The following is a 16197-nucleotide window of genomic DNA, read 5'->3' as shown; positions in this document are numbered from 1 at the left end:
GCAGACCCCGATTGCAAATAGCTGTTATACAATTTAAAAGACATAATACGCCAAACCATAGTTGTTCTGTTGGTATCAATGGTTGTAATGCTGGCTGCCATTGTAATTGGTGGCTGTACTGTCAATATTGCATTTAAGAACCATTCATATTGTGTCTTTTTTATCTACGTTTTATATTAATCTGTAGTCATTCCTGTTACCATTTATGTACATCCTTTCTTATTCTCTTTCCATATTCCTTCTCATCTTTTGATTTTTCTTCCTCTGTATATCATTTTAATTCATATTTATCTCGTCTCCTCATCCCTTAATATTATTCTTATATACGTATCTTACTTTCAAGTATATTAATCATGTTTTATTCCTTTCATTCAGTCTAGTAATTATCTCTTTAATTTCTCCCTCCAGCCTCACGAACCAGGTGGTGGCGTTGAAGGAAATTCGCCTACAGGAGGAGGAGGGCGCCCCCTTCACCGCCATCAGGGAAGCCTCGCTCTTGAAACAACTCAAACACGCCAACATCGTCACCCTTCATGATATCATCCACACTAAAGAGACACTCACATTTGTCTTCGAGTATGTGGTAAGTATGTCTTGTACACACGTCCTCTCTGGAAGGTGTGAAGATAATGTGAGGAATTAAAAAAAAAAATTCTCAATAGGATTACTGTACTGTATATCATCACTCGGTAGAATGATTATAATGAGAAATGGTGATAATAGATAGATATTTATTCAGTAAAATCATCATACAAGTTTACATTAATTATGCATGTGCACAGTACATTGTATAGGTATATAATATTGTATGATGTACTACCGTAGACAGTTTACAATACGGACATAGGTAGGAAAGAGTATTCCATCAATGGGATAATTTATTATTTAATAGTACAGTAATGGTGGAGCAGACGGCTAACACCAGAAGGAGTTGTTCGATGTTGTTATTTTTTTTTCCACAGGTGTTCTTTGGATGATAGTAAGTAATAAAAATGATACGACAATGCACAGAACCTAATAGAACCTGATCCCACCAACCTAACCAGAGAAACCTACCTAACCTTACGTAACTTCTTAGCCGGAGCCCCTCAGACCCCCAGCTTTTTAAACAGAAAGAACATACATTGATATGTCGTACCAATAGAAGCAACTCTCATGAAGCGGCATAGTGTAATTTTAATTTTTTTGTGGATGTGAGAGTGCGCTCAGGGTCAGCGTCTTGGTTGTTGCATTGGACGACAAGACACAACACAATTTTATGGACTCGTTGCTCTTTTTCCCAACAGCACACAGACCTCTCACAGTATCTTGAGAAACATGGGGGAGGTCTCCATCCTCGTAATGTGAAGCTGCTCCTCTTCCAACTCCTGCGGGGCCTCTCCTACTGCCACCGTCGACGGATCCTTCATAGAGATATCAAACCACAAAATCTACTTATATCAGAAATCGGTGAACTCAAGATAGCAGATTTCGGTAAGCATTTGGTCTTAACCCTAATACTTATGGTAATATGTTTGATAGATAAATAGATACTGTAGATAGATATATACTGTAGATAGATTTATAGTTAGATACTGAAGATACATTTATAGATAGTTATATTGATAGATTAATTGGTATTAATTCAATAAAATCAACTTACAAATTCACAAATTGTTTATGAGAAAATTTGTTTCCTCCACTTATCTAGACTACTGTATTACCAAGCATAGTAAACATTAAGTCGATATGAGCCAAGGACTATATATTTTTACCCTATCCACTATAAATTAACTTTTAAAAACTATCACATGGAGAATAATGCTAAATTTATGCCATACCACACACAGGGAATAACCGTACAACTTTTCACAGGTTTAGCGCGAGCCAAATCTGTACCGTCCCACACGTACTCACATGAGGTGGTGACATTATGGTACCGGCCGCCAGATGTCCTTCTAGGCTCCACTGACTACTCCACTTCCCTGGATATGTGGGGAGTCGGCTGCATTTACACAGAAATGATCACTGGGGTGCCTGCCTTCCCGGGGGTCAGAGATATACAGGACCAACTCGATAAAATTTTTAAGGTGAGTCAATAAGAATTTTACGGTGTGTCAATAAGATTTTTAAGATGCGTCAGTAAGATTTTTAAAGTGTGTTTGTAATATTTTAAGATACATTAGTAATAATTTTAAGGTGTGTAAGATAAAATGTTAAAATTGTGTATTAACATAATTTTGGGTAAAGTTAACATTGATATGATTGACTTTGAAAAGAATAGTAACACTTAAAATCTAATATGTCATTGTGATGGAAACTACATGAATTCCCTAGCCTAGTTAAAAGAGTGAGGACTTATTACTATTTGAGAGTTTTAACTCGATAATATGGTAGTACAGTACTATACTATAGTTGTATTGTCTTTTTTCATCTCTTATTGAAGCTAATTTTTTCCAGTCACTTTTATTTGTTCTGATGTGTTCTTTTGCTTTTAATTTGCCCCTCACACCTCTGCCTCTGCATATTCGTTGTCTTGCAGTGAATTTAAATAAACTACTGTATCTGAAGTACATTTGATTTTAGCGATAATGGACCAATGAGCACTGCTAAAATCAGTGTCGTCCAGCGTAAGGCTTGAATGCCCACACCCTGTGGTTCATTCTAGGTAAAATCTGACTTCGTTGAGGGTTGGTTTGTTTTAAATTGCCTGAGCTTACATTAATTAATAGTGGTGATTCCTCATATTTTTTCCATAATTTTTTATTTGATATTTATGTTTGATAGTAATTATAATTTTGAAAATGCATGAAATAAAGTGCTATAGGTTGTCTCCCACAAATGCTCAAGGTTTATTACAAAGTAAAGCCATGAAAAAGCGAAATTATACATTATTGAATTTAACTTCAAACAGAAAACACATTAGTGTAGTAGATTAGATTGAAGAGTCAAACCCATTGTGAAATGGTTTACGTTAATTATGTACTGAACTTCAAACAACAAATGTAATCAAGTTATAGTATTTATATGAAATGGTAAAATCTGCCAATTTACAGGTTGTTGGAACACCCACTGAAGAGACGTGGCCTGGAGTCACGCAGTTGCCAAACTACAAGCCACATCGCCTTGTTCTCCATCGTCCTCGTAGACTGGCCTCTCTCTTTTCTAGACTCAATGACATTCCTAATGCTGAGTCCTTAGCTACACAGTTCCTACAGGTGAGTGGCATCCCAGAAGTATAGAAGTCAACAGTATTATTAGTGATGAAACTTTATGTTAAATACGATACATATCAATTATTATATCTGCAGTAATTCAGATTGGATATGTACTTTGCAGCAAAAGTTTTTTATTTCTACATTAAAACAAGCATTTAAATTAATTCTTTAATGGATTTTTATCAGCAGGAAAACTTGAAGTTTTCACTCTCTCAGATTGTCACTAGTGCTGTTTTTTTCACCATAGATAAGACCTTTGTTGTGATTTTCAGTGTAAAGTACAGTACTGTAAAAATGCTTTTGATAAGACAGTCCAGAAATACTTCTTCTTTTTTTTGCCTCTTCCTGCTTTAGGTCCTCCTGAGTTCACTAGACTTTCAAATGTTGGTGATGTGGTTTGTTATGTGTCGTGCCCTCAGAACCTGATCCTTTTTCCCCTTCCTAATTGACAGATTCTTACTCTGGATCTATTTCTGGCTTTGAGTCAGAGTATGAGGGGAGTTAGCTTAGTGTTTGCTTCTCGTGTGTGCTTCACTGTCGCAGCAGGGTGTGTCGTTAGGCTGAGTGTGAGGGTGGACATTAGCAGGGTTGTATGGTAGAGTGGGTCCCTACCCCCAGTGTTGCCAATGTAGTATGGGGTATAGATGGTGGAAGTCACTTGTAGGTCTCCGGGGTGTCCACTAGTCGGTACAGTACCGTATATACTGTATATCTACCCCAGCTATCCACTGTGGATTTATGAATTTTAACTATATAGATAATTCATACTACACATTATTGATATACTGTACAGTACTGTATTACTGAGAATTGTTTTTGGAATACAGTATTATACTGTCATTTGTATTGCTGTGCTCTCCTGGCTTCTCTTCCCCACCACCTCTTCTCTGGCCCCCTGGTCAGTAAATAGGTTTTTGTTCTTTTTATGCCACGTTTCTAAATCACAAATCAGATTTTCCTTTTCGGGAGTGTGTACTTAAAATATCAAGTGAAAAATTTAGTTGGGATTTACATGAATTTTAAGATATTTTGGGACTGAAACATATCCCCATTTTCACTGTAGACCCAATCTATTTAAAATCCACAATACTATATTTAAAATCCACAGGGTATGTAAGAATGTAACCCTTACAGATTGGGTGGGAACCAATACAGCGATTATATGAGGTTTCATTTATTTTTAAATTTACAGATTCAGCCCAAAAAGAGGATCTCATCAGAGACAGCTCTCAGACACAGCTATTTCGCTGACTTACCCTCACAAATATATGAGCTAGATGCTGGTAAGATGTTGACTTTTGTTTTTTGGAATAAGATTATGTTTTAAGTATAAATTATTATCTTGTGCCGAATGCTATTAAGTGTACTATATTGTTCCTTGAATCAGGTATATTGTTAATTACTTTTTAGACCTATAGCTTCCCTGTGTTAGGATTTTGTTTATGCTGGTTGCTGACCCACCAAACACACTCATTGTTATATTCCTCTTGTGGTCCAAGTTCCACAAAAGAAATACAAATACACCTGTAGTTCAGTAATCCTTTGAGAACACACCAGTAGTTCAGTAATCCTTTGAGAACACACCAGTAGCTTAGTAATCCTTTGAGAACACACCAGTAGTTCAGTAATCCTTTGAGAACACACCAGTAGTTCAGTAATCCTTTGAGAACACACCAGTAGTTCAGTAATCCTTTGAGAACACACCAGTAGTTCAGTAATCCTTTGAGAACACACCAGTAGTTCAGTAATCCTTTGAGAACACACCAATAGTTCAGTAATCCTTTGAGAACACATCATTAGTTCAGTAATCCTTTGAGAACACACCAGTAGTTTAGTAATCCTTTGAGAACACACCAATAGTTCAGTGATCCTTTGAGAACACACCGTTAGTTCAGTGATCCTTTGAGAACACACCAATAGTTCAGTAATCCTTTGAGAACACACCAATAGTTCAGTGATCCTTTGAGAACACACCGTTAGTTCAGTGATCCTTTGAGAACACACCAATAGTTCAGTAATCCCTTGAGAACACACCAATAGTTCAGTGATCCTTTGAGAACACACCGTTAGTTCAGTAATCCTTTCAGAACACATCCAAAACACTGTAATGATATGTACAATACTTGGCTCCCCTAAGAAGCCTCCTTTTCACGGGGTGGTCATGACAGATCCTTTATGCTGCCCTATCACATATCTCATTTGCCCTCTTTGTTATCATTATTCTCTATCTCATTCTTTCCTTATTGTGTTATTCCAACTTTCCCTCTTATAATGTAGTCTGTTTCCCTCAGATCACTACACCAATTTTTTTCACTTTGTCCTTTTGGCATCTTCCTCACATATCCTTTCCATCTCAGAGAACTCTCCTCACTCAGGCCACCACTCTACAGTTAATACTCCACCATTTCATCCATTCCAAACATCCTATACACTTCACCATGTTTTACCCCATCCATACTGTTAACCCCAGGTGCAGCCCTCAGGCAGCTCATTTCTGCAGCTTGAAATTTTAAAATTTTTGTTACATTTGGAACATTGATTAATATTTGGATTCAGGAAATTCTAATTTGGGTAATTGATATTAATTAATAACCCTTGAAATAATTTTATCTGTTTTCAATTGCAAATTAATCAATTCGTGTATGCCTTAGTTCCATTCTTATGGTATTTCCCATTACTGGATAATCAACCATTGAAGACATTTAAACCTTCTGATGTTTAAATATACACTATACTGTATAGTATACTGAACTGCATACAGGTACAGCATATTATTTTAGCAAATGGTAATTATAAATACAGTAGAAAGTATTTTGATAGCTAATATTATACTGGGCGACTATGATTAATAAAACTTATTTCTCTTACAGATCAATCTATATTCTCCGTTGGAGGTGTTCGGTTAGCACAGGAACTCCGTAACTACCCTACTTCAGTAATTCAAGCAGCCCGAGAGATCAGGAAGTTGGTTTAGTCACCACCCAATCTCCCTTCACCAAAATAGGTTATACAAGATAGTATCATACATATCCTTTTGCCCTTTCAAGCACAAACTGGACATTGGTACATGGCCCAGGGATTTAGCTTGAAGCAAGACAAGATCAAATATACTTGCATTTGTAAATTTTTTCTGCAAAAATCTAACAAAGCTTGATACTAATACAAATATTTTCAAACAAGAATCAAGCTAGTTCAGATGATATTTATATGTTTGTTTATCAAATGAATGCAGAGGTCAGAGTGAATTCATTTTTATGGTGTTTGAGTACAGTACTTTATTTGTGAAGTTCTTGTATGAAATGATGTTCAATTATGAGTGTCAAATAAATTACATATACAGTTTCAGGTTTTGAATGTTTGTACTGTACTGAGTAACCAAAAAGTATGCAACGGTTCACTTACTCTAATATTCTTTGCAGATGAATTATCAGATTTAGTAGAGTAGCATCAAGATTATTAAAATTCTCATTGTGGGGATAAACGTAGAGAATCAGATGTGAATAGCATATAGAATAAACTACCTGTAATAGGATTAGTTAAAACAATCAATAAATTTAAATACCAAGAGAAGTGCTGCTAAGGTAAAATATTGTACATAATTTGTCTGCGGTCTGCAGCCTACCACATATAGGACTAGCACAGGCAGACTTCATTTGTTAATGCTCAGTTAAGCAGTGGCTATTTAAACCATTTCTTCAGGAAGTGGCTCAGGGGTACAAAGAAAGTGCTGTACTAGTAATTACTTTTTCTTCTCATTGTCATGGCCATGAGAACTTATTGAAAGAAAATCAAAGTTAATGCCATTTTTCTTCAGGTATATCATTTCAATTTCTAAAAGATGTAAGGTCATGTATTTACTGTAAAGAAAAATTCATATCAAACAAAAAGTAGCTTAAACATTCATTTTGGTTACCAGTTGTGATTACAGTGTATAATGATGTAATTTGTTACTTTATGAGATGTGCTCTCTTAATTCACACAAAAATATATTGTTATACTTTTACAAGTTCTAATCTAATCACTCTGGCGTGCTGTGGAAATGCAGTGATGTATGTACTGTACTGGTGAGAGGGTTTGTGTTCAGTTTCTCTTGAAATAGGTGGAGAGAATATGTGTGTGGCTATTTTATTTTATAAAAGTGATGGGGAAAAAATGCTTGGTTTATAGACAGATATTATATATGAAAGTATTTAGCGATATTCAAGGAAATACAACACACGTGCTCAGTTTCATGACAATGGAGCCTAGGAGTAAATTTTTCAGTAGCAGTCACCAATATACGATAATCAGCGAAAAGAAAGGAGGCTGATGATGGAAAAGTTCCTGGCAATGTGGCAAATAATCTGTGACTGTATGGCAGATTCCTTTTCTCTTGTTTGACACAATGTCTTGGTTCACAAAAAAATTTGTTCACCAGATTTGCATTAACCAGGCTATTAGATATGTATCTGCATATATCTCTATGTATATTTCATTATTTACTTTAATAAATCATGGAATAAGCATGAGAGAACAGGTATGCATAAAAGAAATATCTTGAGGTGCAAGGTAATAGTTAGATATTTATAGTTTTTTTTAAAGGGTATCTTTATGTTTTATACCATGGTTGCATCATGAAAAAAGAAAATATCCAGTTTCAGTTCAGTTTTCTTTATCACAGTTTATGTATACTGTACCTGTACCATGGTACAGTATACTGTAATTTTGTGTGAGTTCATAGAGTACACTCGCTGCCCATTGCCCTGAAAAGACTCACTATTGTGTGCCAAGGTCACTTAGCTAATTTCATGAATTAACTACCATGTAATAGAAGAGGGGTATGCTAGACATAGCTTTAGGATTGTAGATATAAAACTTTTGAAGAAATAGTATAGAAGTGTAGATATATATAGAATTAGTATTAGGTGCAGATCTTAAAGTGGCTGTAATATGTAGACTTCCTTCAAATGAACAATGAAATACTTTGGATGTAGGTGCAGCAGCATTAGGATTTCTGAATAATTTTATATTCTTGAGAATATATGCTATGTTGAGCATTGAATATTGATTGTAGACAATTGCTGTAAAAATAAATATAAAAAAACAGACAAAATTATGATAATGCTCAATATAACAGACTTTATCAATGTTAATGCTTTGGGCCAGAATTAAATAACATGTTTGATTTATAATTTATAGAAATCCCTGTAAATTTAAGTGTTAAATAGCAGTATGACATAATTGACAGCAAAAAAGTTTAAAATCACCATAACATGATAGTTAAATTAAGCATGAATTTAGTATATGGCCTTTGTACAGAGCTTTAGTTATGCCTGACGAGAGATATTGCCATGAACATTTTACAGTACAGTTCTCTTATTTATGAATGCAACAGACTTAGGCTGGTTGTATCTTGTGTTCAGAAAAGTGACTACATATTACGTAATAGCTGTTTGCCATTCTGAAAATTAAATTAAAGGGGTATTCATTACTTTCTATTAAGTTGAAGTCAATGACAGATTTTAAAGCCTCACTTTCATATTTTGTAATATCTTTACTACAAACAAATAGATATATATTCTTATCTTTGAATTCGTAGGGAACGAAAACTTAGTCATATGAAATGTCTAAGTAATTTAAAAATTTTATGCTCGTGGATTACTCATCATTGATTTGCAGTGATATCCTATGGTATTAATTTGTCATTGAAGATAATATATTGTCATATTGTTTCTCTTTGGTCAACCTTGAAGGTCTAGACACTGTTTTCTCCTACCGAATGTTGTTATCATTACTTACATTCACCATATAATCCCACTTGATGGTGCGACACAAGTTCCGACATCGTTTTTATTACTATCCATTAAAGATCACTATTTGTTATTTCTCTCGGTCATTGTTTCCCTTGTCTTTTTCCTCCCATAATCACTAATTATCTCAGATGTCTTTGCCGTTTATGCTATAATCGTGAGGCATTTTTGTACATTTTCTGTACTTTACCTTCTTCCTGTATTTGCAAGTAAATGACAACAATATTTTATATGATAGACCTTAGCTTCATGGGGAACTATCCTTTATTTTATTTTTCAGTGTCACTGTTAGATCTTCAGTGTATTGACAGCCAAATATTTTTAATGAAACTCTATTTCCACTGTACCCTTTTAAATGCCAGAAATAGGTATCTTTAATATACATTTCTATACCTTTACGTAAATAATATTTTTGAGACTGGCAAACAGCTACATTAAGGCAATTATTCCTTAGTTTTGTAAGTGAAATACATGATGTAAGTGAAATAGACGCTCACTTCTCAACACACATATACACCAGTTCCTGAGCCACACTTTCTAGCTTCATTTTGATCCTTGACGCAGGTGTGTCCCGTAATATGCACAGTAGCTCACCTTTTTTGCACATTTTCGTGTACAATACACTAATTGCTATTGAAACTGTGATAATGCATTCAACACAACGTATACTGGGATAACGTTATTGATGCACATGATGACATAATATATTGTTCATAACCCTGTAAATCTGTCTGTTCCAAGATATTAGATATTTAAACTTTTTATCTGACTAAAACATTTTCCTTTCATTGGAAGGTTAAAAAAAAAAAACTTGTTTCAAGTCAGTCAGTACCTCTACACTCTAATTTGGTTTGGGTGTGAAACACATTATGGGTTTTGCATTATCTGGCTTACAGATTATATGAGCATCAAAAAATCAAATGTCTAGACATTTCTTTAAGATAAAGCTTCAGTCCTTAGAGTCAAATACTGTACAAATGTGCATTCAAAATTTTAGGTTACTGCTTGAGCATAAACACTGGATATATGAAAAAAGATATATTTCTGTAAACTAGATGTGGGATAATGTATTATTTAACTTCTTCAAGCAGTTGCCAATACGTTGGTCTGTCAAACAGTTGGCCAGGTATATGTGAAACTCCAGCATATAGACTCAAGCATTTTGTTGGGTAAGGATTTTCTATTTTCATGTTTCTTACTACACATTGGCTTGGATAATTTAGCTGTAAAATATTATGCTCTATATATTTTGATAATGACCAAAAGTTATTTAGACTTATTCAGACATTTGTAACATTCACTTTGTAATTATTAATGTAAATAGGTATTGGTGAGAACAAGATGCTACATAATGATTAATTTGTTATTATGTACTAATATGATATGTACGTTATGCATAATACCACTTCAGTAAGTTTCAAATATATAAGTGAGTGTATTCATGAGTTATGCTGTGGCTGTAATTTGTATTACATCAAGTATTAGTTGTCTGTACGAACTATGGGCTCTAAAAACCTAACCAGATACTTGAGTATAGATGCCAGCAAGACATGTGTTGTTGCTCAAGCGTGTGAGACACAACGGTGCCTACCTGTACCCCTCCCCAGGGATGTATGTGGACTGACTCTACCGGTTGCCCTAGCAGCCACCTCTAACACTACTTCTAGTTTGTAAAATAAAAAGATATATGAAGTGTGAGTCTATCTGGGAATTATTGGATGCTAAATGAATTTGAAGTTTCTTACATGGAATGTTGAATAGGCATACAGTAGAATATTTGTTACAGTATTATTATTTTTTTTTTTCATATTTGGTGATTTTACTGCTCCACCTCTTTTTGTTTGCCTTAGAAAAATGTAATTTGATGCTTTGATTATAATTTATTTATTTATTTATTTGTAATACAGTACTGTACTTGTATTAGTCACCACACACACACACACACACACACACACACATTTGTTGATTTACAGTACCGTAAGTCTTTGTTACTTTAAAAAAAGTGAGCATATAATTCTTGCAGAGGTAATGGAGTACTTTTTATCACCCGACTAACAGTTTGCTTGTAAGAAACTTCATTCGTCTATCATTCTTCTTTTGTACAGATTTGGATATGAATGAACCTTGACTATTCTGAATGTAACCAGAGTTGCACAAAGCGCACTGATATTTGCACACAATATTTCATTATCACAAGACATTCTGGTCGTCACTCTCAATTCTTACAAACAAGGTGTTTCCCTGTTGCCTCTACAAAGTCACCACTTTGTCAACATGCAGCACACAGGTCAGCCTTGGACATACAACAAAATATATACTTGGTAAATGCCTGTGGTCTGAAATATGTTTTTTATTATTATTATTATTATTAATTACAGGATGTTGGAATAATTCTAACCATTTTACCTAATTCACTGTATGGTATTATACAGGAAAATAGGGGAAAATTTATAAGCTTGATAGAATGGAATGGACTTTAGGTGCAAGAGAAAAAACTGAAGTTCCATATGTTTTTTTCTGCATATTGATGATATCGGTTAATCTTATTACATTAGACAATAAATTCTTAGATGGTAAATTTGGCAATCATCATAACAATAACACATGAAGTAGCAATAACTTATACTTGGCATATACTTATAGTTCTGTCATCCAATACTTCATTATTGTGTGTAGTATGTCAGTGATATACCCAATGGTATTTCTGATAATTTTGATCAGATCAAATTGACAAATTCTAAGTCCATGTTACAGTACACTCATGCTCAGGAATTTATATAAAAAGAAGCAAAATAATGTATAAGCAGTAACAAAGATTTAACTTGTGCTGTAATCTAACTAACAGTCAAGTACCACAATGTTTAGGAAAGATGATCCGCAAAAGAAAATATGTTTGCATGATATGGAAGAAGCAAAATATTATCGAATTGATCAAAATAGAAAAACTGATAGTTAATTACCTTTGCTGTGAATTTTGTATCACTGTACTGCACATTACTGAATGAAGCTGTGTGATGGTAGATGAGAAACATGGCTTTGATAACCTGGGGATGCAGATTCAGTCTTCAACAGATGATCACGTTAACATGGTGTTGTGCGTGGAGGTGGTGTCTTTCATGGTGAAGCTCTGGACTATTGCTAACCATTATAGATGAAGACAGTACACCCTTGTAAAATGGTCATGAGTGATATACATATTCTCTTCCTCTTCACCTCACATTTTCAAAATTGGATTCTCAGTACATGGTCAGATTTCATTTTAATGCAGCCATTTCAGGTACATTTAGTGTACAGTATTCCTGTTAAGTGATATCCAAATTACCGTATTGTTTCACATTTATGGAGATGTTTACTACCGAATGAAAAAGAAACTTCTGATTTGCTATAAGGATTGGATGAACAGTAAATGGTCAATGATTACCAGGTATTTACTTTAAATGAAATGGAGAATTTTATTTTCTAGTCACTGTGGCAATCAGTAAATATTTGCCATGATGTTCTGTGTAAAATTGTTTATTGGGAATCTCATACAGTGGTTTTGTTCTGTATATTATCATTACAATCAGTACCTATATATTTCAAATTATCTAGATTTAGTGGAAGTTGTATGTTTAAATTCAAGTCAAAGCAGCAGTTGGAAAATATGATGTACTGTAGTTTGTTATAGAGGTACTGTACTAAAGTTGGATGAACTGTTGAATTATAGGGAAATATTGGTGTTATGGGCAAAAGATTTTCCAATAAATTTTATATCATAATTTTGAGACTCGGCAAAGCCAGGTGCGAGTTCACAAGACTTGTTTGCTTCACACGGACGTAGTTACATCATCAATAAAGAAAGATTTCCCCTTTGTTGAATTTTGTAGTACTGTACTGTATATGGCTCTCTTTGAATCTCTTAAGTTGGCATTCATTTCCAGTACAGGCAAATGCAATAGGAATAATATGTTGAAGTTGGTAGTACAAGACACATTTCTTTTTTGTAGTAAAAGGGATTAATTTATTCATTACAATTTTGTAGAATTGTGATAACTGTTAGCAGTACCACAGTACCAGGTTTTATGAGTTAAATTTTTCCTTCGCTTAATATCTTGGCTTCTTTACATGTAGATGTGTCATTTTAGAGTAAACATTTTTTTTTTTTTATTAAAATTTGTCACAAAATGACCCTAGTACTGGATACATCTAACTTTCGAACTGTAGATGTGATCCAACGTCTGCGCTCTCTAACTCAATTTAATTGGGTAAAGTTCTGATTTATTCCTCATCAGTACAAACTTTCTTTTTACATGACACTGTGATCAATTATGGCCATTAGACTGTTTGAGTACATGTCACTGGTACACTACTGAGTATCTGTGTGATCGGTAAAAAGGATGAGCAAATCAAGTTCCTCATCTAGAAGAAATCCAATACAGTATACTGCGCTGTACTACAGTATATGTAAAGATTTAAGCTGCATACTTGTTGTGTTTTGCTCTCTCTACTCACTTTGTTCAACACCTTTCATTATATTCCATCAAAATTACCAAGATTACCAAGTTGTCATATCATAACTATGCCTGAAAAAACATATTATCGAACTTTTTACTATAAATATATATACGAGTATTATATATATACAGTACTGTATATAGTATACATTTATTTCTGGAGGAATGTTTTAGATCTCATGTGTAACATTATAGGCATTGACCTGTTTTAGTGATCAGTTTCAGTTTTTAGGATATTTACTGTATAAGAGAATTGATAGTGAAATAAAATGAGGGTTTACTGTTCATTGATATATTGTAACTTTGAAAAGTTAATTCTCATATTCCATGCAGAGTTTATAATCAGAAATATATTTTCCTCACTCTCCTCCATCATTACTAGATACCTCCTGAGTAATGCACTTTTCATCAGATGCTAACAGAGCAATCATTGGGTTTAGACACTGTTACATAGATTTTTAATTGTTGGTCTAAGGTAAAATATCCTTATATAATTTATCCTTCATAGTAACTGAATTAAACAAAATATGTAATATGTTTTTATAAGCTTGGGTGATTTTGTTTCAAATGTATTGTACTGTATTTATATTAGGTATTTTTGTGTCTAGATCTGAAATTGTGAAATTTTTAGCAGATAATATTACATAATATATCTTTGCTCAATAGAACTTTTTGATGGTTCAGAAAATTTATTAAGATTCAAAACATGATTTACAATCTATAAGAACACCTTCCTGGGTCATGCATTCTTACTGGATTGTTGGCTGTAAGCTTTTACTACTAAATATTATAGTTTAGTAGTTTTATATAGAATAACTATATTCAACGTTTTTAGTCAGCAGTCCTTTAGCTTATAGATGACTTTTGGAAGTTCATATTCTGTAGACTTTATCTGATATTCTTTGTTATATGCTTTATGTGCCATGTTATTCTTCTTGGCTTCCCATTAAAACACTTGTAATTATGCTGTACAGTATTAATTAATAGTTTATGTACATGTTTGAGGTTTGTACATGTGTTCAAGGTTATGTATATGTCTTATATTCCTAATGGTTACATAAGAAGGAAATCTGGTAAATATATGACCTCAAAATATGTAAATAGGGATGAATTTTTAGCATATTTGGGACAGAATTCAAAGTTGATACTTGATGTTTGGTGATGAATTAATAAAGACTCACTCATTTTGTATGCCTGTTAGCCTCACCTTTCATCTCAATGAGGCAGTTGGAAATAATGATGAGTAAGACCTATATTCTCATCGTTACTGAACTTCAAGAAAGATTTGACAATTCTGACCTTAGTATTCATTGTTTAAGTGTTTTAATGAAGCAGCTTTTATAGTCTCAAGTACTTGCCCATTTTTTGCACAAGAACTGTCTTACATAATTTGTCTTTTGAGTCTGGTTGAATGAAAAGTAAAAAATGCTTCAACACTTTTTATGCCTATTAAACCAGTCAAATAATAGTTTAGAATAAAATTTACAGCAGTTTATATAATGTCGATGATATGATCTTGGCAGTGGAATGTAACCATTTTGATTTGTGATATAATTTAAACTTCTTCATACTTTGTATTTAATTTCATATTTCACAGGAAATTTAGCTGTTAATTCAAATTCTTCATCTGAATTGTATTTTTGTACAAAATGTACTGTATGTCTATTGGATAGGTTTCTACCCATTGTATCACAGCATATTCTTATGAATTAGTTTTATGCACAGTGTTGGTTTACAGTCTTCATAAGTATGGTTTTTTTTTTAATTTAGTAAAAGTGTTTAGAAAATCAACTTAAATTTTTTTTAATATTTTTTTTCTGCTGTCATGCAGTTGATTGTGAGCTGTGCTGTGAAGAGTACTTTGTGAAGGACTAACCAGGTGAGAACCAATGAGAATGAAGGACCTAACCAGGTGAGAACCAATAAGAATGCAGGAACTAACCTGGTGAGAACCAATAAGAATGCAGAGTGCTACTTTTGGTTTTAGTAACAACAATGACCAACCTGGCTCAACAGGTGTCCTGCTACAGTAGAGATGATACACTTGTGTATGAATGAATGATTTTAATACAAATGTTTAGCAGATGTGAAGTATTATTACCTCTTGGGAATATTATTGTTTCTGTACTTCAAATATTTGGGACCAGATTTACGACACTTCAATTTACAATCAACATTATGATTATTTTTATTATAGCACAGCAGAACAAAGTGAAGGTACGGATTAATCAGTGTTTGTTTACCGGTATATGTTCTTTGAAATAACTTGCCATTGGCCCAAAGCTTCTAAATGTAGTCCAGTTGGGCTCAATATAGCTACAAAGATAGATTTTTCTTTCTTCCTGACTTCCTACTTTCTGCCTCTTGAGCCTCATTGAACTCTTGACCATTTTTTTACACACGCTAAAGATCTTGACAATTCTTCTAGGTCCGAGGGAATACCAAAATGCCGTGAAAAATCAAGTGCAGAGAATAATATGAGTGTTGGTAGTACAGTAGTAAAATCCTGGTAATGCATGTAACTCACGAATATGTCAAGGGTTTGAGCCCTGGCCCAGATACACGGGAGAAGGGTGTTATTCAGTGTGAGTCTCCCAAACATCACAGGTTTCCCGGTCTCCTTCTGTACTAACACTGGATAGACCAACAGCCCAAACAACTGCTAAACTGATAAGTGGTGAAAATTATATTAAAAAAAAGAGAGAAAGTATGTACAGG

General features: G+C 33.8%; 1 protein-coding gene across 3 annotated transcripts in view; it reads left to right on the top strand.

Annotated features, from left to right (window-relative positions):
* The window catches only part of LOC121857639 (cyclin-dependent kinase 14-like), a 126615-nt gene extending 111051 nt beyond the window's left edge, over positions 1–15564 (top strand). For all 3 annotated transcript variants that reach the window (XM_042353700.1, XM_042353699.1, XM_042353698.1), the window contains 6 exons: positions 409–583; positions 1287–1473; positions 1855–2069; positions 3036–3197; positions 4390–4480; positions 6068–15564. In XM_042353700.1, the coding sequence (XP_042209634.1) occupies positions 409–583; positions 1287–1473; positions 1855–2069; positions 3036–3197; positions 4390–4480; positions 6068–6171 (934 nt within the window). In that variant the 3' untranslated portion in view covers positions 6172–15564. The remainder of the gene's footprint in view (positions 1–408; positions 584–1286; positions 1474–1854; positions 2070–3035; positions 3198–4389; positions 4481–6067) is intronic.
* Positions 15565–16197: the final 633 nt, after the last annotated feature.

This window comes from Homarus americanus, unplaced genomic scaffold (assembly GCF_018991925.1).
Source record: "Homarus americanus isolate GMGI-L3 unplaced genomic scaffold, GMGI_Hamer_2.0 scaffold16712, whole genome shotgun sequence".
Classification (NCBI taxonomy): Eukaryota; Metazoa; Arthropoda; class Malacostraca; order Decapoda; family Nephropidae; genus Homarus; species Homarus americanus.
This window is presented reverse-complemented; position numbering and strand designations above follow the sequence as displayed.